At 36.6% G+C, this 27,201-nt stretch overlaps 1 protein-coding gene across 3 annotated transcripts in view; it reads left to right on the top strand.

The window, feature by feature from the left end:
• Positions 1-17,448, top strand: part of TTC17 (tetratricopeptide repeat domain 17) — a 73,863-nt gene extending 56,415 nt beyond the window's left edge. For 2 of the 3 annotated variants that reach the window (XM_014064941.2, XM_014064943.2), the window contains exons 17-26: positions 2,351-2,521; positions 4,892-5,154; positions 5,581-5,746; positions 6,812-6,847; positions 6,963-7,083; positions 8,809-8,968; positions 9,696-9,779; positions 13,983-14,102; positions 14,848-14,991; positions 16,397-17,448. In XM_014064941.2, the coding sequence (XP_013920416.2) occupies positions 2,351-2,521; positions 4,892-5,154; positions 5,581-5,746; positions 6,812-6,847; positions 6,963-7,083; positions 8,809-8,968; positions 9,696-9,779; positions 13,983-14,102; positions 14,848-14,991; positions 16,397-16,528 (1,397 nt within the window). In that variant the 3' untranslated portion in view covers positions 16,529-17,448. The remainder of the gene's footprint in view (positions 1-2,350; positions 2,522-4,891; positions 5,155-5,580; positions 5,747-6,811; positions 6,848-6,962; positions 7,084-8,808; positions 8,969-9,695; positions 9,780-13,982; positions 14,103-14,847; positions 14,992-16,396) is intronic. The other variant, XM_014064942.2, reaches the window with a different exon arrangement.
• Positions 17,449-27,201: the final 9,753 nt, after the last annotated feature.

The raw sequence follows: 27,201 nt of genomic DNA on the forward strand, positions 1-27,201 counted from the left end.
AATTGCTTTTATGCTATTGCTAAATGTTGAGTTTTCGTGTATTCTCCTGCTATTGCTTTGATATAATTCAAAATAAATATTTTATAACTAAAAATAAATAAAAAGTATCATGAGACGTGCAATTGTTCTGCTAAAATTGTGGATAAAGCTAAATTGGATAGGGATGAAGGAGTAAAGTAGAGGAAGAAGAAGTCCCACCATCTAAGCAGAAGACCAGATGTAAAGTTGTGGAGCGCACTTGAACCTGCTGAAAACATTGTGAATCAATGTTTATTAGTGTGCCTGCTTACTGGCATAAATGTGGCAATTTCTGTGGAATAGAGAAGAGCTGAGCTTGGCTTATAAAACAAATTGAAATGGAAGATTTATCCATTACTATCAAATATTCTAAGATTTATAAAATAACAAAATCCATGTAGGGAAGGATTTCAAATAACCTTCAGTGATAGAATATTTGTTGCATAAAGCATTGTATTATGTAGGTTCCTTTCGACTCCCTTTGATTTCCTAATTAGCCTGGATCAACTGTTGGCTCTTCAAATAAGCATGTTTGTTAGTTGAAGATTGAACTATCAGAGATTTATTATAGTTTCCAAAGTGATAATTTATACAGCTTGTCAACCAGTACATCTCTAGTTCATTCTTTTTACTGGTTTCATTCACTCATTCTTACTGTAAACTATCAAGTGTCTATTAACAAAACCCTACAAGAATTAACGTAGAATCAGTTCAAATATGCTATATTTTGACATTATCTTTTTTATTCCTAGTGTTACATTTTTACAAAACTACTATGATTTGCTAAGCATTCTACAGAGCTACAATAAATCCTATGGTCTCTTTACAATGAAATGGACATGCTACTCAAGAAAAAGAAAGATCGGATTATTCCCTGAACTTAGTGCTTCATAGCAAGACTCTGCTTGTTTAATGTGATGAGATGCTGCAAATGTCATAAATGCATGCTTTGGTCACAAAGTTATTTTTCCACCACTGCTATAACTGGGAGCAGTTGTTGTACAAGGCAGTCAGTAGGCAAGGATTTTAGCAAACAGAGCTGGAATTGGGGGAAGAGGAGGTATTTGTTATTAATTTAATTGTGGTGATATGTAAAAGAAGACATATAGCAATAGCACTTAGACTTATATACTGCTTCACAGTGCTTTACAGCCCTCTCTAAGCTACATAATGCCCCCAACATTCTGGATCCTTATTTTACTGATCTCAGAAGGATGAAAGGCTGAGATAATTAAACTGCTGGCAGTCGGCAGAATTAGTCTGCAATATTGCATTCTAACCACTGCACCACCACAACTCACATGTCTTTAACTGTTTATCTGCCAAGAAATGGCAGAAAATCATACCTCTAATTCATGAGTTCCATCCAAAATTAGGCAGCATGATTTATATGGATGCAAAAAATAAAAAGTTGCTCTGCAATTTCTAGAACCTCTAGTAACTGCCAAAAAAGAGAAGATTTGGAAACTACATGTGGCTATGGGTTGTTTATCCCCATTGTCATAGAAAGCTGACAGTACCTATGCTACATCCTACCAGTATTCTTTTCCATAAACATGTTCATATGAGCCTCAAATACAATGCCTCTTGAAGTAAGTGCTTAAAAGTGCTGTCAGATTGTCAGGAGAGACATATTATGGGTCTTGTCTCTCAAAATATTGTATATATTCTGATGGTACCCAGTATAGTCTTTTCTGCCACAGCATCTTTAAAATGTTGTCATTATCCTCCATTGTGCGTAAAAATGATTGGATTTGATTATACCATATTCCTTAATTAAACTTTGCATAAACTATCAGATGCTCCTTTTGTTCTATAACTAAATGGAGGCAAAGATAGTAAACAGCATATTAAAGTGGAATTTTAATTTAGTGTATAAATATTAGATCTTGTTTTAATTTTAGTTTATCATAATGTATTATCTAATATATATGGTATCTCAAGTTTTCCAGATTTTACATTTTTCCAGAGATGGGTATGTCATCTTCCTGAAATGCTATTTGACTTGTAATGGAGTTCAGCCATGAATATTAAGGAGGAAGGGAGAAATATTTGCCATTTCCCTGTACGATTTCCTGGGTATGCTGTGGTATCATGTCAATACATGGGAAGCTGTCATTGTGCTCTTAGCATGATAAAGATGTTAAACCACCAAGGAATCTATCCAAACAGTGTTGTAGGTTGGCATCCATTAATCTTACAGCATTGTATATATTTATTCTTCCCTTTAGGCCTTTTACTTCTGTATATCAATAATTCAAGAGATGTAGCAAGTGGTTTGCCCTGAGGGAATCCTGTCTATAATCTGTCTTTTTCTGTGCATATCTCACAGGTTACTGTCATGAGAAGAGTCAAGATGACAACCATGCTAAGCAGAAGTACTTTAACCCACAGGATTCTGATATCATATTAATAGAAGAAACTCTTAAAACAGCTGCTGAAGATGATTTGACAGATCAGGTTCCTGGTTCAGCAGGGGATTCATCCTCTTTGACTTTAGAAAGTAAGTGAATATCAGAACCAATATAACCTTTAAGCAAAGGCAGCTATGTCTGGCAGTGGAGTTTTAGTGACTTAAAAATACATCAAATGCATTTAATATTTGTACATTTAGTGCTGATAAGAAATCCTGCTAAACTTTCTGCTTCTGGTATAAAATAACTTGACCAAGTGATCCAGGTCCTAAAAGGTTCATTTAAGTTTAAATTCACAGAGACCTAGACCACTGACTATTTGTCAGAGTAACTCTGCAACACTTAGTTCTGGTCAAAATTAGATTGCATACTAGGATGAATAGGAACAGTACAAAACATTTTTCAAATTGTACTGAATTATTTACATTTTTTTATCATTAAAACATTTGCATATCGTAGGTCAAACCACTAAACTAGTGTCTCATCTAAAAACAGACTGCAGGGGGATTCTGTGATGGCAGAGCAGTAGGATGCGTGTTATTCTGAACTTTAAGAAAAGGTTATGTACCGGACAATCTTTGAGTTTTGCAACGTATAATTAGTAGATTATATAGTGCATTGGAGCACAGATGTAAATCATAAAACAGCTGTCTGTCTTCCCAGGATAGCATGTTCTGAAGCACCTTTTGGAAATTTAATCTAAAGTACTGCATAGCCATGATTTGGAATATATTCCATTCTAACTAGTTTTAACTAAAGCCAAAGAGTTATACAGGCAACTGAGTAATATTTTATTATGTTTTATTATGAAATCAAACAGGTATTTCTGAATTAATGTTTTTAACTGAAAAGCAAGGGCAGTAGAAGAACTGATAGGTGAACAAGGCACATTCATTTTAGCACAATCATTTCTTGACTACCGAAGCCTAAAACTGCCTATGCCATTCCCTTCCCCATTAGCGAATCAAGACAAATGAGCAAGGCGCACTTTCTGCAACTGCCAGCTCACACTGAGCCATTCACACTGCCCTTAATGTTGTCTTTGGCCTCAGTGAAGATGGCAGGTCCATACAAATCCTTTCCCTTTTATGCCAGCAGGAACTCTACTGTGAACAATTCTGGTGTGTAATCCCATTCACTTTTATATCTTACTGAAATATTCTAGTTTCTGGAATTGCTGTTCTCTTCAAATAATGGAAACATACTGTATATAGCTGCTTCAGATATATTTTTGCCTTTTGGGTGATTTCAGTATGGATATATTTTAGGAAACCCCTGCACAAGAGAGCAAGATCTTGAAAAGCGATTGAATACATTTTAATACACTTTACCTTCTGACCTCTTCAGATGGTATGTTGATAAAAGTTATCTCTCTTCCATATACACATGCATACACACTCACACTTGTATTCCAGTTTAGCATCCAATAAGTTGGTGACACTACATTAGAAATGTTGAATATAAAAACATACTCAGTAGAACAGTATTATGCAAAGTGCTTCAAAACAAGTTTTGAGAATTGGAAAGAGATTGTTCTTAACAGTCCAGGAAAATAGATCATTTTCACCCATGTTTTTGAGGCGTGGCCACAGGCGATATTTGTTTAAATTATATCTTTGTATTTTTTTAAAAATAAACAATGTAGTAAGAATTTGGAACTGATTAGAATGTATGTTGGCGTATTCTCTGTGAGGATGTAATTGGTTCTAAAAAGCAGAGAGAAATAGCTTAAGATAAGAAATAGCTTAAGATAAGATAATGTTCTGTAGAGCTTTGAGTGAGTGAGTGAGTGAGTGAGTGATACCAAATCAGTGTAAACTCTTAGTAATCACATAGATTTTCTCTATGATTATCTGTCACTATCCTGGTCCTTTAGTTCTTCCAACAGTATACAAACTGCACTATAACTGATTCCGTCCACTTTGTTGCTTATCATCCTCTTCTTTTCCTTCCTCTTTTCCCAACAGTAGAACTTTCTCCAGAGAGTTTGAACTTTTCATAATGTGTTCATTATGCCTAGTCATTTTTGTTTGAGCGAGAACTCTGGGTTGATCTGTTTGTTTTCTTGATAGTCCATAGCATTTTCAGTCTTCTCCAATGTCAGAATTCAAAAGCATCAATATCCTTTCTGTCTTGTTTCTTCATAGTCCACTGCAACCTTCAGTACACATACATTCATCACTATAAAATAAACTATTTTGTTTTTTGCCTTTTTTTGAAATAATATTTATTTAGTAGACCAATAATGAGTTTTTCAGGATAAGAAAAACCCTTTACAATGCAAATGGACTTACTTAAAAATAAGTATTGAGGCTTTGATAAGAGTGTAACATGCTTTTCTAGATAATCATTTGGTTTTGAACTAGCAGAATTGTCACACTTCTTTACCATAGCACTTGAACATAAAATAACTTTTGAACAAAACTTTTGAATATGTTTTGTTGATTCGGCTGTCATAGGTACTGTTATTGCAGAAAACAATGACTCAGAAGAAATAGAAAACTTGGGAGATGCTCAGATGTCTGAGGAGATGCTAGCATTAGTGGATGAGTTTGAAAACTCTTGGCCTCTTGAAGCTTTTGAAGGGGCACTGGAAGTAAAAGGCCATCGGATGGACTTGCAAGGGATCCGTGTCCTCAAGAAAGGTTCTCAAAATGGACTTTCCAGCTCCTGTTTGGGAGATTGTGGAGAGGATGATGGTGATGATGGTGAAACTGAATGGGTAAGGACTCTTAATATCTGGCTAAAGGAATAAAATTTGCATTATTATAATCTTAAAGAGAATATTTATAAAATGATGTACCATTGGTATATGTCACCAGAGAAATTTTCTGGAATGTATAAAGGCACTTCAAATGTATACTAAAAATGAACAACAAGAAGGTACATTTTATCAAACTTTTCTGAGGAACCTTCCCTACTGAATGTGTTACTCAGTTCTGAGCTAAGCAAATTATTGTTATATGATTATGTTTGTATGTTGGATGTATTAAGATGTGAGCAGAATTAGAGTAACCAAAATTATCAAGAAACTGTCTGGTAGTTGTCCTTGAAAATCAACTTAGTCTGAAAGGAATCAGCTCATTCTTATCAGCATGCCTGATGTTTTTAGTTCTGTTACCTTCACCATTTTTTTTACTTTTGACAGATCACTTTTCAAGTCAAACGTGTAAAGAAACACAAACCAGAAAATATAGACCCACAAGAATCTGCTGGAAGAAATGTAGAGGATGGAGTAGCTGGAGAAAATGAAAACCTTTACCAAATGGCATTGGAAATCAGTGGGCCAAAAATACCTTCCCCTGGGCCACCTGGTAATATGCTTTCTTTTTTTAAGAACAAGACCGATTCTTTTTCAGAACATCAGAATACACTTGATACACACATTAAATAGGTTGTAATAAAAGCATACTGTGCACATTTTGCAATAAAATCCTGTGCATATTCATTCATAAATATGTCCCAGAACATGCAAAGGGCTTACCAACTATATGTGTCTAGCTTTGCAAACTTGGGCTTTTTGACAAAGAAAAAAAGCAAAATGCTCTCCTGGGAGGAAACTGTAGCATTTTGTTATAAACAGTATTTATTTTTCTATGATGCGGTGCAAATTTTCCAAATACTTTATTTTTCAGAGTATAAGATGCACTAAGATTTTGAAGAGATAATTTTTAAAAAAAAGTTTTTGCAGACCTCCCAAATCCTCTGCATGCCTCATTTTTTGTGAAAAACGGGCCATGTAGAGAGTTTGAGAGGCCTGCAAAGTGCTCCTGGAAGCTTGAGGAGGAGGGCAAAAATGGCCCATTTTTTGCAAAAAAACAGGGCATGCATAGGCTTTGGGAGGCTTATAGAGTGCTCCTGGGGGCTGGGGCGGGGCAAAAAACATCCTGTTTTTCACTCGTTTTTATCCTCTCCAACGTCCAGGAGCACTTTGCAGGCCTCCCAAAGCCTATGCACGTTCATTTTTGCGAAGGGGGTGAGGTTTCAGGCCAAAAATGCTGTATTCAGTGTATAAGATGCATCCAGATTTTCACCCTCTTTTTGCGGGGGGGGGGAGGTGCATCTTAGAGTATGAATATTACGGTAGCCAAAATAAAAATAATGTTCATTAAATTAGCCATAATGAAATTGTAATTGAAGTTCTTCAGGTTCAACAGATAATAGTGCACTTAATTGGGAAAAAAGAACAGTTTGATAGAATGGATGAACCAAATTATTTTGGTGCCATTTTGGCGGGACCAAGTCCTACCCAGAATGTTCAGTCATATTTTTTAGACACAAGATGTTTGCTTTTAGTATAAAGCAAAGCACATGTTTCTTTCTTTCACGTGCATAAAACACAGCCTTTTAAAATGCTTTTCCCTTTGTTTGGTTCACAGTCAATACCTATTCTTTTGCTCCTGATATGATATCAGGTAATTTGTACTATTCAAATAATTGAACTTCCCATTATATATATATATAGAAAAAGAATTTTAAAAATGGAAACAGTTCTTCTTTTTTTCAAAAGATTATCTTGCTTCTTTGCAGGAAGAAAGAAAGACTATCGCAGCTTGGGCTGGCCAAGTCCTGATGAGTGTATTAAGTTCCGCAGGATGGATCTTACTACTGTAGCCAGCACATGGCTAGCTGTTTCTGCTAAAAATATAGAGTGAGTATTTTTGCTATAAACAAAATTAGGTCAGTACATAACTGGGACAGATATGTATAGCTTAAAATATTCATCTTAATGGGCTGGTACACCACTTTGTGACTGTATTATATTCTTTCACTTATTTGATAATGCTATTATTGGAGCTAATAATCCACAGAGGTCTGAGCTTCTGTGAGTGTCTTTGTTTTAATGTCAGACATGTCATCTCCAGCATTATGCACTGTCTTGCAGAATATCATGACTTATTTCTTAATGGCTTCAGAAATGAGTGGAAGTTAAGGGTGAGCAGAATTTAATCAAGTTATGTCCAAAACAAAGTCTGAACATTTACAGGAATATCTCTCCAAATGAGACAAAAAATATCAAGTGAGATTATAAAATTTGCAAGGTGTTGCAGAAGGGATGCAGAAGGAATTGTAATTTCACATCTATTTTGAATCAGTTATGACAACCCAAGAAAATATAGTTTGGGTTTATGTTTGATGCTGCTTTAAACCTGACTCTGAGGTGTATCTCTCTCTCAGCCCACAATATCAGGCTCAGACAAGTCAATTAGTCCATTCCTGTCACAACCAATGGATCAACACTTGGTTGATCTGAAAAAAAAAACCTGTCCCTGCACTTCCAGAAAAAATAACATTAGGGCTGTAATTAACCATGATTTCTGTGTTAGGCTGTGATTGGCTTCTAACTTTGGCCTAAGATTAAGTATTACCATCATTGTCCAGTAGCTCAGGTTTGATACAGTCCTGTTTTAATATGAAGTCCCTGAGGCATCTGTAAAGCACGCAACCAAATATTATCAGTATGCTGATGCCACTCAGTTATATATTTCAGCTCCAGGGGTAACAGGAGATGTGTCCCAATAGGCTAAATCTCAAACCTAACAATACAGAAGTTCTTGGATATGAAGGCCCACTAACTTCTGATTAGAACAGATTTATCATCTTTGACTCTGCACTGGCTTATGTTTCCCTATACAGAGTTAGTCCATAACTTAGCAGTCATAGGGAGCTGCCCGGAGTCAAAAATATGTGGATTTTTCTTTTAACTGACATCTATTAGGAGGAGAGAGAGTAATGTTCTGCTCAACTAGCATTTATTGTTTGCTTTCTTAATTTGTTTTATCTACAGGTAAGCATTTATATATATTATCATTAAATTTGGTGGGTAAATGCAAAAATGGCATTCCCCAGATGGCATCTGTAGAACCATATTAGGAAGCTGCCTCTGGTGGAATTCAGTTTTTAAATCAGGTATGTCTATCTACTAAAATATGCTAGACGTTTGTGGAGGAAGCATCTGGCCATAGCTAAACAGCATTCAATGTTCTTGGTATTTGAAGGGGAAATTTGATTACCAGAAAAAACCCAAGGCTAGCTTAGGAAGTGGAAACTATACAGAATCAAATTCATGTATAGCAGTGTTTCCCTTCCCCTTAACAGTTCACTTTTAGGAAAACTTTTCATTGTTTTCTTCTAGTATAATTTCAGAATAATGTAAGAAAACACAGTACTTGAGTTAATCACATGCTGTTCAATACACTTTTTTGTGTAAAGGAATATTCCAATATGATAGAAACATTAGAAAATATTTTGCAAAATGTGAGTCAGGTATACAGCAGCTGAAATAAATCTCAGTTCGAATGGTTTCATATATTCATTTAGATATGTAGACATATTTGTTTCCTTTAATATCTTAACAATTCTCTGTCTCTTGTAGCATCACAGAGCACATTGATTTTGCCACTCCCCTGCAAGAGCCCGCCATGGAGCCTCTCTGCAATGCCAACCTGCCTGCCAGCATGCATACATTGGATCACCTCCATGGTGTTGCCAATCGAGCCAGTCTTCATTATATGGGAGAGAGTCAATTGAAAGAGGTAGGGTTGTGCTCTCATATGGGCTTGGGGTCGATCTAAAAACCGCATGCTTAGATCAGACTCACTTGAAATCAGTATTACTTGATTTCAAAGTACATCCATACGAAGTTTGGCTGATAGAAAGCTACAAGTCTTTTTCTAGATAAATGTTCACTATGGTTAACAGTTTCTCAATTCTGCGCCACTAGTTGCTCACAAGCATGTACCCATGTGATGTTTGGAAAATCAGATTGCATCCTCAGATTTTAAGGAAAAAATATTTATTTAACTTTCCTATTTTTAGGCCTGAAATCTATGACTTTGGAGAATTTAGTTTGTAGAGAACAACATTATACTGGGCAAGTGAAGAAAGAATACAATTATTTTGTGAATAACATATCTATAAAAATGGGTACCCAACATTAGATAAAGATGTATTATCTAATTTGTGAAAAACTCACCATGGTGAATTTATTTTATCATGCAATCTGCTCATGAATTTCTTAAAGGTTTTATAATTTGAGGATTCCAGATTCGTAAATCTTAATCATTGAACTAAAGCATTCTTAAAAGATTTTTATATGCACAGATTTGAAAGTATTAATTTAACTATGTATATTAATTGCAGAATAGAAATCTGCAAAAATACTGGACTCAGCCTTTCAGAAGGAAAGAGATTGTATCTCTTTCTGTCAAGCCAATTTGATATAAATTATATCAGAATGTTTATTTTTTTATTGATTCACAGGTACTGCAGAATCTTGGAAAGGACCGCTATCCACCACAGTCTTTAGAACAAGTTGGTACTCGAATAGCCAAAGTACTTGAAAAGGTAGCTGCATGCATTTGAATTAACACAGGTTTAGGATTTCCTAGTTTAGTTCAATGATAGCTGTGGTTGTGATATGTAGGATTATCTAAACATTATCCATCCCTCAAAATAGTAAATTCCAAGTATGTTCCAATTACAGTTCCCCAAATTGCCAAAATAAGAGCCAAAATGTCTACACATGTAAAGAGAACAAACTTGGGAAAGGCTGATTTCTACCAATCAAATTAGAACTGATCCATCTTCCTGCTTATTTGCTAATTAGAAGAAAAAAAAGCATCTGGAAGCAAGATCAAAACCATTCAGAGTGCAATATCACCTGTTTTGGACCTGGAAGGCCTTCTGCATCAACCTGGAAGTCAAAACAGGATGTAGGAGCACTGCACAGGCCCCAAAATGCAATGCATGCATGGCAGACACTGAAAGACCAGCTGCCCAGTGGGAGGCACATGCAGTGGAGCTGGGCTGGGGTTACGGCTGGTGTGCCCACAGAGAAGGCTCTGCATGCCACTTGTGGCACATGTGCCATAGGTTCGCCATCACGGTCTTAGATCATGCCTGTACAACTTGTGAAGGACTACATTGATAATTTGAGAATAATTGTGGGCTGCCAAGAAAAATTGGATCTGTTTGGTGATCAGCTGTTTGGTAGTGAGCAAACCAGTAGCAGTGCTGGAGCTAGTGGCATTGGTGAGAACAGGAGGCATTGGTGGATTTACCAACCTGACTTTCAAGGCCGCAGCAATGGTGAATTTATTGAATTTTTAAAAAACACTATAGGCAACACAAGCCTGCTTGACAGCCTGGCTCAGAAGTCGTAGTAACCCTGAGATGTAGAGGATACCAATTCAAATAGTGAACTGGATGAGAGCACTATAGTCATTGAAGAGCCTCAGTTCTCCTGATTTTGTTTCTTGACAAATATAGGAATGACTGTCAGTGAAGTGAAAGGATGAATGAACTCCCATCTGGAATATTTTTTGTGGGTATACAAAATATTGCAGAGTTGTAACTTCAGATTCTGAAAGAGAGTATATCTACCTCACTGAGATCTAGACCCAGGAGCCAATGAATAGGACAGGGATAATGTTGTAGCTGATCAAACTCCTGATATCAATCTGAAAACGTTGAAGCCTGTATTTTTAACTGGAAATCTGATAATATTTTTATTTCTATTTTGGTTGCTAAAACCACTGGAGAATTAAATAGAAATTGACTCTTGGTGCTGTGTGAACTGAAGCATGCCATTCGTTTTGGCTAAATGATTTGAAGATCATGTTTATGGAGCTAAGCAGCACCATCCAGTCTGCTAGTCCTAGTAGTAGGTGTTGACCATCAATTGCTTTCAGAATACAGAAAGCAAGATGCAGTGTTCCAGGATCCCATCAGCCTCCAGAAATGCCCATGAAAGTACTGATGGTTTCAGAATCAAGTCATTACATCACTACTAAATGAGGTCTTGTTGTTGCATTGGTTCTAAGAGATATTTTGCATCCAGTGCTCAACTGCTCAGCTAAACCCAATCCCAGGTAAAATACTTAGCCAGCACTTGATATAAGAATCTAGGTGCCTGATTTGGGGTCTTAAAGAAAGATTGTATCTAAATGAGGTCTGGACAACACCTGTCTCAATTTTAAAGTATCCATCAATATGCTGGTATTAGTAGATCAGGTTGTACAAGGAGGAAAGGCTATCCACTCAAGTCAATTCATCCAGGATCCCATCTGCAAATCCTTTCTGGGAATAATCTTTCAGAGCTACCTCATTCCATTCCAGGTCTTGTGCTATGAGCCTGGTGTCATTTACATAATCCGCTATTGACCAGCTTCCCTTATTTAGCTCTCTAATACTCCCATTTGCTATAACTGATTTTGTTAGGTCTTCAAACATCAACTTGAAATGCTTGACAAATTTGTCATAATTAAACAGTACTATTGGAGTTGCAGATCGGTAGCTCATTTTACAGCTCAGCCAAAGAATAAAGGTGGTAACACCACCAGCTTTAACCTGGTCTGTGAGAAAGTCTTCAGGGCATCATAGCATGGTGTTGGAGGCACTCATAAATTCTGTGAGAAGCTGTATATTCAGTAGTTGAATTTCAACTTGTAATTTCTCATTTTCAGTGACTGAAGTTAAAGGAGTCAACTCCTTTGATTTGGAGGTAGCAAACAGTCTGTTTTGTGCTGTCAATTACACAACTAGCTTCTATTACAATCATAAATCTTTCACCAAAGTAATAAAAAGCTCTCAGCATAGAAAACAGGCTTAAGAGCGTGTTTGGGATATGTTAAAGTCTCAAAGCAATTCAAACAATCATCTAGTTTTTTAGGGAGACCACCAGTTCTTTGTCCTGAAAAGAATACCAATATACTAGTGTCAATCCCAAGCTCCCTATCTGACTTGCAGCCCATCATTATCTTACTACTTTCAAGATACTCCATTGGAGAAAGGCTCCCAGAACACTTGGATGGGTGGAAATCTCCATGCGTTTTATAGAGCGAATGTTGCTGAAGCCCTGCCCACCCACCGGCTCCCATCCTTCGGTCTTTGCCTCCTTGCAGCAAACAGCCTGGTCAGTTTCAGAACAGCCTGATTTAGCACAAGTAGTGATTGGCGGTTGGATCAGCTTCCCAGAATACCAGCAATCAGCTGTTTCAGGCTGTCGGTATCACCACCGCCCATCAACAGCACCACCACCTATCATCTCCATGCACCTCATTTTTGGCCTACGCATGCCCCATTCCAGACGGCAGGGATAGGTAGTGGCGATCCTTGCCACTGGAACAAGCCAAAAACGGCACGCAAAAGGCAGTGATAGGTGGCAGCAGTTGTGTGGCGACAGCGGCACTGATGGGCGGGGGCAATCCTCACAACCTAGAGCAGCTGATCAGTGGTATTCCAGGAGGTAGAACCAATTGCCAAACAGCTGCTTGTGCTAAATCAGGCTATGTTGAAACTGACCAGGCTGTTTGCTGCAAGGAGGCTAATTGCTGGGAGGCAGAGGTAGATTTTTTTTCATGTTTTCCTCCCTAAAAGCTAGGTACGTTTATAGTCCAGAGCGTCTTATAGTTCAAAAAATATGTCAATTCTTATTCTTCAAAGCAAAGCATCTTTTTCCAGTACAATCACTATTTTTTCAAATAAAATTTATTAGAAAGTAAAAGTTGCAGGTGAATTATTTGTGTTATGAAATGTGTAAAAAGCAGAGTACAAGTACAGAACATCCTATAGGCTAGATTGGGACAACCAATAGATGGGATAGCAATAGCAATAGCAGTGGACTTATATACCGCTTCATAGGCCTTTCAGGCCTCTCTAAGCGGTTTACAGAGAGTCAGCATATTGCCCCCAACAATCTGGGTCCTCATTTTACCCACCTCGGAAGGATGGAAGGCTGAGTCAACCCTGAGCCGGTGAGATTTGAACCGCTGACCTGCTGATCTAGCAGTAGCCTGCAGTGCTGCATCTAACCACTGCGCCACCTTGGCTCTTTCCAGTGATCTATGTTTATGTCTGTGTTTATGGAATATGCAGATTTATTGATATTGTTTGTTGTCTGTTTTATGCTTTGGTTTTTCAGTGAGCGGCATGCATGTCTCACCTTCCTCCTTGGTGTAGCTGGATGTTTTTCAATATATTCATTTCTTTGAGGACGGCTACTTGCCTTTTGTGAAATGGTGTTTTGTTGTGTTTGGTGCGGAAAAATATGTCTTGCTATTTGGGTTCAAACTCCAGATTTGCTTTGTATTGAAGTTCTTGAGAGAAGTACTTTATCGTCACCAGTTTGCATTTTACCATAGCGGTATTTTGATTGATTGGATGAACAAGCTCTAGTACTTCAGGAACCATTCTGTGAGAGTGGCGTCACTATAGTGTCAACATTCCAAATATACCCACTAGTTCAAAAACAGATTCTTAATGAATTGGGTTTTAGCCACCACAAAGTGGCAGTATTTCTCTGTTAAGCAAAAATCAAAGTTTTTATCTTGAAATAAAAATTAAATTACTTGTAACCATAATAAAGATCGACATACATTCTCTGACAGTATGGCTCCCTATACAAAGTGTACCTTGCTAAGAGAGAAGTGTTCTGAATTTCTAGATATTTGAATAAGACTGGAATGGTAGTGAAAAATAGTGAAAGCGTGAAACAAATGTAGTCAAACATCTGGTGACAGTTTCCTTCTTTCTTGTGTTTTATGGCAGAATCAAACTTCTTGGATCCTTTCCAGCATGGCAGCTCTTTACTGGAGAGTAAAAGGTCAAGGGAAGAAAGCAATTGATTGCCTGCGGCAAGCCTTACATCACACGCCATATTACATGAAGGTGGGTGTAATAAATAATACTGGAGACAATATGTCTGTGATTACATTTTTCATTTTATGTTTAGCAATATATGTGCTTTCACTGATTTTAAGAATTTCAGAATGATGCCCATATAAATTATTTATGAAATAGACAACTTTATATGGTCTGTTATCAGTATTTTGATAAAATATATAAATGAGAATGGGAGTGCAGAGATACTTCATTCACAAAAGCAGGGTAGTTTTCTGGTTGTTCTATTTCTGCACCAAATAAAAAGTAACCATAGGAATTCAAAGTACAAATTGGAGCCGAATGCATTGCAGTGGGGAAGGGGCAGACTCTGCAAGTGAATATCCAGTCTTAGTCTGTGTTTTAGGTTTACAATAGAAAAGACAGAACAATTTTTGAATAAACTATAATTCTATTTCCCTAACAAGATGGAACAAGTTTAAGATCTATCCATTATGGAGAAATGAACTGATTTTTTAAGTGTCATTTAAAAAAAAAGATGTATCCTTGTATCTTCATTGATTTAATTGATTGATATTAATTGCAGATTTTTTTTTCTGTAGACACTTTGTTGATTAAATAAGGCAGGAAAACCTTTGCATGGAACAGCTGACTTTTCTCTTTTATTGATTAAAATCTGTGTATCAGGAACATAAATACACTGTGCTTATTATTTAAATACTTGTTTTATTTTAAATAACTTGATTTTTTTAAAAAAACATTTACCTCTCACTGGATTTGTTCTACTTTTCAGGATGTGCCTCTCATAAGTTTAGCAAACATCTTCCACAATGCAAAGCTTTGGAATGATGCTATCATTGTGGCTACAATGGCAGTCGAAATCGCCCCACATTTTGTCGTCAATCATTTCACTTTGGCTAATGTTTATGTAGCAATGGTGAGTAAATAATAGCTAAATTCTGAAGCAAGTCTTTTTTATAGCATCTTGAGTCTCAGTGATAGAGTTACACAAACTCTCAACTTTGCAGGGAATCCCCATATGCTATGCAGTCTCTTAGAATAAAGAATCATATTACTGGCATTTATAATCATGCTCCTCTTAATGTGTTTTATATGGCTGAGCCACAATCTTGGCAACACTGGCTTGTCTATAATTCCTGGAGCAATGATAGACATAATCTTCTGCCTTCATCAATCAGCACTGTTTCTAAAGGATATATGCCTCTTCCTTTGCCATAGGGAATATGGGAAAGGAATGCTGGTTTCAATTCAGATTGAACCAGGTTCATCCCAGTTTCAGCCCATCAGGTTGTGATACAAATTGCTGTAGATGCATGACCAAAGGAGTATTGAAAGCTACTCCTGTTGTGCTACCTTTGTACCCTGAGGCATCTTGAGCTTTGCAGGGGCTGCCTCAGTGGACACAGTCTTCTCCATTCATAAAGCCATAATATTGATTCCCAGAGGCAGGCAAGAAAAATAGTCTTGGCATCATTGGCTTCATTCATAGAGAACAAAATGAAGAATTAGCTACCTATTTGTAACTGCAGTTCTTCTGGTGGTCATCTGTGAATTCACATAACCTCACAATCTTAGTTGTGTAATTGTTTTTCAGTCCCTTGATTTTGTCATTGTTATTTTGAAATGGGAAGGAAGAAGGACCCACATCTGTCTGTATAAATGTGCGACAATAGGACTCCCATCAAAAGTACTTTAACTGTGGAATATTCCAGTAGCACTAATGTGCAAATGCAGAACCTCTTAGGTGCACATTCTTGGATGCCTACTAAAACTAGGTATGGGTCAGTAGATATTTCTTCCCAGTTTGGGCATAATAATAATAGGGTTGAATTTAACTGAGAAAATGGAAGTTTAAGAAAGTGGAAGTATATACAGTTTGGGTTTTGACCAAGAAAAGGGAGAACAAATATTTACGCTCAAGAGCTAAATAAGTTTGTTCACTAGCTCTAAGTTATAACATATGGGTAATTAGCCATATTGGGCTGTTGGAAGAAAGACAGAATATGTTTCTAATAAAGTAATGAGTATTAACAATTGGACAGGTGTGGCCTAAACGTTTCAGTAACAATATTGTATTTTGCAGTTGAACCTTTACAGCAGTGATGGTGAGCCTTTTTGACATCGAGTGACAGGGAGAAATATTTTTAAAAAGAAAATCTTGTTTGTAATGTTCATTTGCCTGGGTTAAATATTTCAATACTTGAAGATACGTTAAGATTCAGCACTCTATCCCTAATAACTTAACAAAGTATGGTATATATACAATTGTAAGGTATAAGGTACTTTGAATGCTGATCATTTTGGATCTTGGATTCCTACAGGAGGAGTTTGAGAAGGCAATGCGATGGTATGAATCTACACTGAAGCTTCAGCCTGAATTTGCACCAGCAAAGAATCGAATTCGTGCCATTCAGTGTCATTTACTCATGAAAAATGAAAGACATTCTCCTTAAATATTACAATCTTCTTCCCTTTTTTTCCCAAGAAAACAAAATCATTGTTCATTAATAGACTTGAAATGAAGTGAGCTAATAGAAATTGGAAAATACTATTTCTAGTAAGAATTGGAGGTTGGTTGTATTATTCAGAAGCAAGAATATCTTTGGAGAAACTATAATAAACATTATACCAGACAATTGTATAAATAAATTTTGAGCCCCGAGAACTTCCATGTGCCTATGTCCCAAACATCATTAGATATTCCACAATATTTGATTGGATGCCAGTATAAAATTTTACCTGCTTCTTGTCTTAACACGTCTATGAAAATGCAAAGCACTTCATTGCACCAGACACTATATGTAAGAGGAAGGCATAATTAGCTTGTCATCCATCAGGAGCTCATATTCTACTTCTTCATCCAGTCCATACTTTAGTATTACCAAGTCAGAGAAAGCTACTGAGATAACGCAGGAGATTGCAAATCATCTTAGTACATTTTAAGAACAAGCAGTCTTCTATCAGTTGCTTTTACATGGGGGAGGGGGTGGGGGAGTAGTGAGAACAACATTGTGTGAAATCATTTATATTATGGTTTACAAGAAAAAAAGAAAAACAAGAAAGAAATGTAATTTCAAAGGTTTCTTTTAATCCATTATATATTAGAAGCCCTTTGCAGCCTTTAGCCTGACTTTACTCATTCTTTTACCCAACTGAGTGTAAACTGCAAATGTTAAAGGCATATGCACATATGTTCTTTCTCTGTATGTCTAAACACTTAAGCGAGAGAGAGCATGTTAGCAAATAGGACAAGTGGTCTGTTTCTTAATCAGCATCCAGTTTGGTCAACAAAGGACCAAATTGCAGATTTCATTGTTGAATCAACAAGGGCACAAAACGTGAAGCAAAAATAAACAATTATTAATAAACAGAATTTTGATTCCTCTCTTTTTTATGATGATATTTGTGTTACATGATACACTAGTACCTTAGCCCAAAATTCCACATACCATGACCTTTATTAGATAAGATTTTTGCTTATACATGTAGAATCACCCCTTGATTTATTACATGATAAAATTGCATTTGAAATAAGGCAGTTACAGAGTTATTTCTTTTTAAAAAATAGTATTTATTAAATTTTCCAACATTTAAAACACAAATTTACACCTATAACAGCTTTTCCATAACTGTATCAATAACAATCCTATTTACAAAAATTCTAACTGCAGAGTTATTTTAAGGAGAAAAGTAGTTGGTAAGAGTTTCAGCTTTGCTATTAGTTTATTTGCTCTACAAAAGAGAGTCAGGGGTCTTGTTACTAAACACATTAAGATGATTTGTATATTAAATCATGGTTAAGCCACAGTTAAGCACAATATGTGAATCCAGGCACATGAGTCCCTCGGGAATAGGGCGGCATACAAGTTGAATAAAACCTAAACCTAAACACATATTCTGTTAACTCGCCATCAACAGTTCCATTGCTTTTTCATTTCTAGCACAACTTGACTAAAATCGGTTAATTCAAATTCATAGGAAAATTTTCTGTAGACACAGTTGTAAGGAAAACCTGTGTATTTCTCTTATAGCCAAATTCTATTGCACAGGTAAAATTTGGAAGCTAGATTTGGTACTCTTTTCATTTGAGTTGAATTAAATTGGATTAATTTGAATCCAGTGTTTGCTTTTTACTCAGTCCCAGATTTTTCAATGACACTGATTCAAATACAGTTTGATAAGAACCTGTTAAAAAATTAATTGAGATATCTCAATATCTGGGATACTGTGTCTTCCTTAGCAGTTGTTGCAATCAAGTTTAAAATACTGACATTCTTAACTGTCAATTTATATACTTCAGAAATGTTTTAAAATATGAAAAATGTAAAAATATGTTGGTGTTGCCTAATCCAGCGTATAAATGTTCATGTTTCATCTTTAATATCTAGAGCAGGAAAATTACATAACTTGGTTTTAAATAAAATATGAGAAGAACTGTAAATAAAATGTGGGGAGAGTACTGGACTTAATGCAAAATATAACAAAAGATGAAGGGATGAGTTATAGGTTTATTTTCATACATGAAAGGAATATGCACATGTACTGTATTTTGTAGAGGAGAAATCAATGTTATTACGCTTTATGGTTGTTTGTGTACATACACATACAGTACAATAATATATTTGTATTTCTGAATGTCTTCATGAAAAATTATATTGCTAATTTGCAGCTATTCCTTGAAGTCTTTCTAACCAACATGTCCCTTTAAAACAATGAAAAATTGAGGTATCTATATGCAAAATAGCAACATAAAACATAAAAATATATATTTCATGTGACATGGAGCTAACCACTTTACAGCAATCCAGATACTGCAGGTTGTATATAAACTTAGATCTTCAAACATTTTTCAAGGCCAGTTGTGTATAAAAGACACTGAACACAAGGAAAAAGAAACAAAGATTTAACTGAAATTTGGAAGGAAACTTGAATATGATGGGCAACAAATAATTATCTATGAAAGTAACTGCTCTCTTTGTCTCCATCATTGCACTTGAATATGGAATACAAAATATGTATTAGAGAAACATTGTAAGAGTCCAGTATCATTTTTCCAGAAAAGAATCATTCTTACATTCACTTTCATGAGTAATGAGAGGCTCCTAAAAATTAGATCAACCTAACAATGCAATAATACAGAAACACATCTTCATAAACCAGTTTCTAGTAAATAAGATTTTCAGAAACCCTGAATGCATTCTCACTCTCCCAACTACTCTTCCCTCTATCAGTTAAACTGTTGAACAACAGATTGTGATGAAAATAGCTGCCAACACATCTGGAATCCTCCAGGTGGCAGCTTGAATCCATATTTAGCATCACTTTTTCTAAGACCCTAAAAATAGATACTCCTGCATAAAACAGGATGGGCAGTTCCCTTACCTCCAGTAGCTAAATATAGGAGAATGCTTTTACTTACTTGAATGAAAACCAGAAAAGGGTATCTATTTCATTTTCATACATGTATGTACGCCATTTTGTGATTATTTCTTTGTTTTGATTTTTAAACGGGAGTGAGCCGAGTTCCTCAGGGCTGAAGTAGATGAAAAAAGCTGTTTTCTTCCTGCCAAATACCTCTTTTTCTCTTTGTCTTTTTGACACTGCAGCAGGCATGGGAAATGGGAAAGGTATCTCATATTAAAAATCTAAACTTAACCCTCAGAGGATTTTGAAAGTAGGCCATGGACTGCCTGCAGCCTTAGAATCACAGGTTGTCCATTCCACATCTCTGCTTCACTAATGCATTCTGAATTTACAAACATAAGTGCAAACCCAGAATATCTTACACAAGTTGTTGGCTGTAATTAATTTGTGATATTCATGGAATCTTCTTTAGGTACACAAGATGTACTAGTGAGGCCTCAAGTATGTCATGATCCACTAGAAGCTGGCCAGTGATCATTAATTTGACTGGTCATTCCTTTTGTTCCTCTAGATGTGAGCTTCCTTGCTATATTGTACAGCTGTAGGCAAGTTTAATGCTTAACTAAACATAAAGGATAATGTCAATGTGCCCACCTTTTCTGGTACCCTATTTCATGAATCCTTTCCTTAGTAAATTTAAATAGACTTTTCTTAGATATATTTCAGAATTTTAGTGCAATTAGCTGATCCACAAATTAAATCAACTATAGCTTTAAGAATAAAAAATGTCAGCCTTTTTTAAAGGATTGATCTGATCCTATTTGAAAAGAAGACACTAATAAATACAAGAAAGAACAGTCCAATGAATATTAAATTCATTATTTCTTATACACCGTCCTAGAATAATAAAGCAAATGATTGCAAAGAAATTTGAGATACCAAAAATTTGAGATTTTTTTTTAATCGGCCACAGAAGAAACTCCAATATTAATAAATGACATGTTGTAGAAAGAATGTAAATCCGCTGAATCATACCATTTTGCAGTGGAAACATTAACAGAAAAGAATTGCCCTATAAATATTTTTGTCCTAGCTTTGTTCAACGTTGAACAGATTTCATCCATCTACGTTCATGGCTAATGGAAGGATCTAAGGGAACTGGAGTCTGAAGTACCAGATTATCTATTCCTAAACACTGTCGTGCAGATATTTTTACATCATTAGATGCATATTGAATGTTTAGGTCTGATCCTTAATGACATCCGAGTCTTTTTTTACAACATCACCACTCTACAACTCTACAACTCCTTAATTCAATCAAGTAAATTAATGTTTGGGATCCATAGGAAACTAGACATTTATATGATATGTTCATTAAAAGCATATTTATTTTTCTCCTTTGAATTAAAAAATTGTTACTCCTTCCTCTCCCACCCCACCCCCAGAGTGGTATTTTTCAAGCTTTGATTAAAAAAAACTCAATTAACATAGACCCTGGAAGATAAAGAAGATTGTCTCCCTAGTGCATTTTATTGGGAGTGGGTTGGGGGGTAATATATATAAAAAGGGAGAATTACCAACCGCAAAGAAATTTTAACGACAACAAAAAAAAAGGAACAAGAAATTTTCAATCCAGGCTAAGTGCTGCACAGGCAGAAACCTTGCTCTGACGTACATGAAAACCCTGCCAGGATTTAACTCCTTCATGCCCATGAAAGCCAGGCTCTTCACAGTATTTGTCTTGCCATGAGCTTCATAACTCTTTCCATTAGAGGTCATGCAGTTTTATTTAATTCTGCTGTCACATTACATGTAGATATTGGAGACAAACATTTGTACACAGCATTAATGGATGGGTTAGAAAATCTTTGTCCACCTATTGATTCTTTTTTGCAGGTGGTACACAGAAGTCCATTAATTACAAAACAGGACAGAGATTTCCTTTCTGAAATTGATATCCTCAGTAGCAATTATTTTTCTTATTGCCTTTATCTGGCAGCCGGAACACACATAGGCATCTTTCATTTAAAATTTCAAAGCAACTGATAAAAATGCTGCCAAGGGAGGCTTATATTCTCAAAGTTTTTTATTCTCCAAAGAAGACATAACAGGATGAAAAACTCTTTGCAGATGGGACAGCTGCAGGCTATGAACTGAATACAGAGACCACATCTCTATCTATCTACTAGTTGCTCCCTCCTACAAAATTGCAGTACAGATTTCCAGAATTGTCTTTGTGATGGAATAGAAAAAAACAGGACAGGAATAGAAGAACATGAACAATACTTAAACTGCCTTCTACAAGATTCTACATGAAGCCCTCTGGGATAATTTCAAATATCTTTGGGTTCCCAAAAATAAACCGCCATTTGACTAAATATGGCCTGTCTCCTGAAGTCCTTTTCCAATGCAATGACATCCAGATGAATTTGAATTGGATCACCTAGTCAGTAGTGGATTAAGGCTCACTGGTGCCCTAAGCACTGACAAATCTTGGTGCCCCTCCTTTGTACATACTGTACAAATCTTCATTGTATTTTTTTTCTTTCTCAACTTTGTGGTGCCCCCTTTGGGTCTGGTACCCTAAGCACTTGCTTAGTCTGCTTAATGGTTAATACATTACTGCACCTGGTACTCCAGGTAGGATGCCAGCTAAGAATTCCAGTTGTAATCTCAGCAAATCCAGAAAACACTAGTTGATGATGACATTTTTAAAAAAATAAAAAGCACAGAAAATAATTTTGCTATGATTATGTTCTGACTAGAGATCTTTCACAGCATTACCCAGAAAGGCAAGCAGAAATAACATCATTTCCTACGCCACATACTTGGTATGCCTGACATTACAAAAGGAAACACAGAGGGATGGCATTCTGAATTGTATCTCAGGCCAACTGTATGAGGTATGATTGTATTTTTTCCATTTTGCACTTATGGGAAGCCACTGGAGTTTAGTCATGATTTTAAAAAACCTGTTGCTTAGGGCAATGCGTGAAGCCAAACTGTATCGTAGTTTCATCCATTAGCCAGGCTAACTATGCCACTCCCAAAGATTTCCTTCTCCAACTATAAAAGACAGATACCTTCTTCCCATCCTGTGGGGTTTGTTTAAGATTATAATTATCATTATTGACTTACACTAGCCCAGACTATTCAAATCTAAGATGGACTGCGGACCTAGATATTCACAATTCAAAGTATCATTTTTAAAAATCATCATATTATGGAATGATATATTGTAGCATGTTTATCAGAAGTCCCTCAGCAAAAGACTATGCAATACCTGAGCCAAGAACCTTCGGAGTCCAGTTTCCTAAGCTATAATCCTGGTACTGCTGCTGTGACCACAGTATCAGAGATTCTCCGTAACTGATTACTTCCAACACTGATCATCTTCCTGATTTCATTTGTTAATTGTGAATATGAAAAATTTGATACCTGGTAACCTAATGCTAAAATCTTGCAATTCTCTAGTTTACAAAAAGCCCAGAGTACACTCGGCAGCCTAATTAAATTGTAGCCAATGATATTTACCAATGCTACCAACACCTGCCAATTAATCCTGTGTCCAGTAACATGACTCATTTTGTATCTTTGTGAAAATGATAAAATGGGAATAGAAATTTGAGTTAATTATACTAGATAGAAAAGCAACTTATGGTCAAAACTAAGGGCCTCTCATGAACATTTGTAGAACTCATAAATGTCTGCTATTGGCCTTAAGGAAAAATAAATACCTCAATTATCAGGAATTGCATCCTCATATTTTTCCAGTTCTGCCCAGTATTGCATGTTTACTTCATCTGCGTTTTACCTGTTTAGAAATTATTTGAAATGGGAGTGATTATTTTGTGACCAGGTATCAAATTGCTTTGGTGTGTATGGAGATTGTCAATCATCCAGGACATGGACTTACTTGGACTTAATCTTCGTAAACGTCAACATCCACAAGGCAGTGACCGTTGCATTGTGAAGGCCAAAGGCAGAACGTCACGGATTACAGAGTTGTTTATCCGTGTGTTGTCCTGCCATTGGATTCTCAGCTTGTTTCACGGTTCCGTCGCCACGGGAACCAACACTCCCCATTCATCCGGGCTTGTGACCGGCTACGGTTTCCCATAGGCTGGGTTATCCAGGACATGGTTGTCTCAAAGATGCTTTTCCAAAAGGCAACTGGGTTTTCCTGATTTTTTTTCCTTGAAAAAATATTTTGCTTCTCATCCAAGAAGCTTCTTCAGTTCTCTTCAAGGAAAAAAAAAACCCTGAGATAATCCAATTGTCTTTTGGAAAAGGATCTTTGAGACAATTGTTTTAATGGTTAAATGAAAGAGGGCAGCGCAGATCATAGGGCCAACAGGACTGGTAGGCCAGCGGGTCTGTCCAGATGGCAGGGTGAGTGGAGTGTAGGACAGCGAGATGGCTGGGGCTTTGCACTGGGGTGCTGGGGTGGCTGGTCACGGTGCAGAGCCTGACAGTATTCCTCAGAAGAAGCAGTGCTGGGCCTGAAGTAGAATCCCAAAGATGATAGCAACTGGTTGAGACTGCTGAAGACCCAAGGTGTTTACTTCAGCCTCTGCATCACCACTGCCACCAAAGAGTGCTAATGCGCAGAGGTATGGGGAGAGACACTGTATGGGTAGATGGAGGGAGTAGAATCATCACTGATTGCAAGTGCATCCAGACTGCCCAAATTTTGGTCACATGACCGCAGATCCATAACTCAAAGGCTACCTGTAAAAAGTACTCTCCGATAAATTGGGAAACAAAATGACGTTTAAAAAAATGGAAGAAGGATACAGTATATAACAAAAACAGACTATTAAGGACTAGCCCAAGTCTGTCATGATGGGAGTCAAGATGGCTAAAGTTAAGAATGAAAAGAGGCTTGCAGTGAATATCAAAATGTAACAGGAACAAAAAGGTTATTTGGAATGTTGTAGAAGAAAAAGAAATTCAAGGAAGTGCTCAATCTGCTAGTTGTAGAAGGTAGCAAGATAGTGATGGGGAGCACTGGAACTGATAGGGAAACATTGGCAGAATACTACCGGCAGATGTCTCGGGAACATGTTATTTCTTTTCAGTGTTGCTTTGCTCAGTCCAGTGGTTTTACCTTTGTTTACATTTTCTGTTCCTCTATTTCTTAGTTTGTGTGCTGTTAATGATACATAGCTCTTATATGTAGATCTATGCCTCTATATCTTGGCATGCTATGTATGTATGTATGTATGTATGTATGTATGTATGTATGTATGTATGTATTACTTTCAAGTACTCACTTTATTTTGTTTCTTAAAATAAACATCCTTTACTTGTGATATATTTGTATATCACATATTTGTAATGGTGCCAATATTCCAACATCTCTTTAGAGTGACTCAAACTGGAGGTCCGTGGGCTGGATGCATCATATACAGGCCACGCCCATCCCAGCTCTGCAAAGGGGATGTAACGGCAACATGACACCACAAATTTGACACCTGTGCTTTAGGCTGACCGTCTTGGTTAACACAGAGAACACTGAAATCATGTATTTAAAAATGCAGTGATGGAAGGGTCTATCTTTTATTTTGTTCCATCTGGATATCGGATAAATCATCTTCACACTCGTGAACAGGTGGTAGCAGCCAGACACAGGTGTCTTGTGGGAATGTCTGTCCAAAAAGTCGAGATTACAATTGGAACCATGTAGTCAAAGCCTGTAATTTTTTTTTTCATATATTGCATTCACATAAAAAGGAGGCTTTGATTGTGTGGTCACAGTAGCTATCTTGATTTGTTTTGTTGTTTATTTAGTAGATTCCCTGGCTGCAGCTTATTTACTATCCTATATAAATTCCTTTCATTCTGGTAAATTATTACATTAGGATACCCCAGAATTCGGAAAGGAATCTGGCCGTTTTGCAGGAAGGATACCAAAAAAGGAGTAAACACTGACTTTTCTTGATGTGGAATTTCAAAGGCCTGGAACAGCTGCTGTCAGCAATGTTTCCTGCAAATATGATGAGCATCCTTTCTGTCTCATTTGAGATATTTATCAACATTTTGAATATTATTAAGCCCAGCACAGAAATCTCAATACCCCACAACAAATCTCCCCCTTCTCAATAGATTGATTAAAGACCAGGCAATGGTTATTGTTCTTAAACAAGAATCAACATCCATTTGATAGTGGGACCATCATTCCCACATTGTTCCATTCCACTAAGAAGGGGTGAATTCCGACAGTCACTACTGCCGGTTCGCTCGTTGGCACTTTGTGGGCATGCACAGTACAATAAAAATTGTTATATGCATGCGCAGAACCAAAAAACAAGATGAGGTACCTATGGAGTTACCTGGAGAACTAGTTCAGGGGCGTGGCAGGCCTGGGGTGCTGCTGGTTTCAGCGACCAAGGGCGCCAAACCACTACCAGTTTGGCTGAACCAGTCCGAACCAGTAGGAACCCACCACTAGCTATGGTCAACTTTATAAAATTACTGAGTGTAACTCCACTTCACTCATAGTATTCCTTTGAACTAGTAAATTAGTCACTGTAAAAAAAAAAGCAGTAAAATAAGTTGGGCACAACCATTTTTAACAAATCCTAATTTGTTCCTTTCTAAATCCAACACAAATTGCAATATATTATTCTGTTTGTGTTTTATTTTTATTTTTTCTCTTGATGTTTTTAATGTTTTTATTTGTAATGCTGATCTATATCTGTAATTAACAATTCCTTTCTAATGCTTGCAGTCCCAATGTTTGATTACCTTTTCTGGAATTTTCCCGGTACCAATGTCAAGCCAATAAGTCTCTTTTATCTTGTTTATTCCTAGGTCATCCTGGGTTTCCCAACTTTCTCCCAGCTTTTAAAAATATTGAAAGAACATTAGTTGTTTACCAATCTTTCCCTGTATTTCAAATATCGCATCCACCACTATTTTTAATAGCCTGGGATGGAATCTACCTTGCCCTGGAAATTTTAATTAATTCAAAACAGCTAGATGTTATGTCCCCTCTTTTCTACCTATTATGACCCGGATTTCTCTTCTGTTCCCCATGATGAGTCTTCCGACAAGTTGGGCTTTTTGTGAAAAGACAGGCAGAAAGTAAGAATTTGAAGCATTCAGCCTTGTCTCTCTTTCCTATCACCCCATCAGTTAGGAAATCAATGTTATTCTTAGAAATTGAAATCAACTGACAGAGAAAAGAGTCCTTTCATTGGAAAAAGATTTTTTTCTAAGAGCTATAGCATCCTAGTCATCAACCAGCATGCAAACTTCTTTATCCACTACACTGGCATTAAATAGATTTGGGTTGTGACTTGGAGGTGTAAATGCCATTCCTAATGGCATTTACATGGAAAAAAAGAACTTTGTTTGGAAATCCAACTGCATTATTAGATTTCAATTATCCATTTTTATTGTTATTGCCTTAATGTCATTTCACAAAATGATAATGTGTCCAAAGTATGATCATTTGAACCTATCATTTGTGCTTCAAGTGATAGCTCTGGGTTGATTTCTTTGATGAATCATTGGTTTCCTTGGCTCTCCAGTCCTATTTCAGAGGAGGGTTATCAACTAGTACTGGTTATTGAGGGTTCTTTCTCCAATTTTAAAATCACATTCAACTCTTCCCAATACAATCTATACATAAAAATGTGATCTCATTTTAGAATCATAGAGTCATATGGCTAGAAGGGATCTTGAAAATCTTCTAGTCCCACCCTGCCCAAGGCAGGAGATTTTAGTGCATCTTGAACAAATGGCTCTCTACACT

The sequence above is a fragment of the Thamnophis sirtalis genome, unplaced genomic scaffold (genome assembly GCF_051295495.1).
Source record: "Thamnophis sirtalis isolate CommonGarterSnake01/CBP01778 unplaced genomic scaffold, rThaSir2_p1.2 scaffold_1, whole genome shotgun sequence".
NCBI classification, from domain to species: domain Eukaryota; kingdom Metazoa; phylum Chordata; class Lepidosauria; order Squamata; family Natricidae; genus Thamnophis; species Thamnophis sirtalis.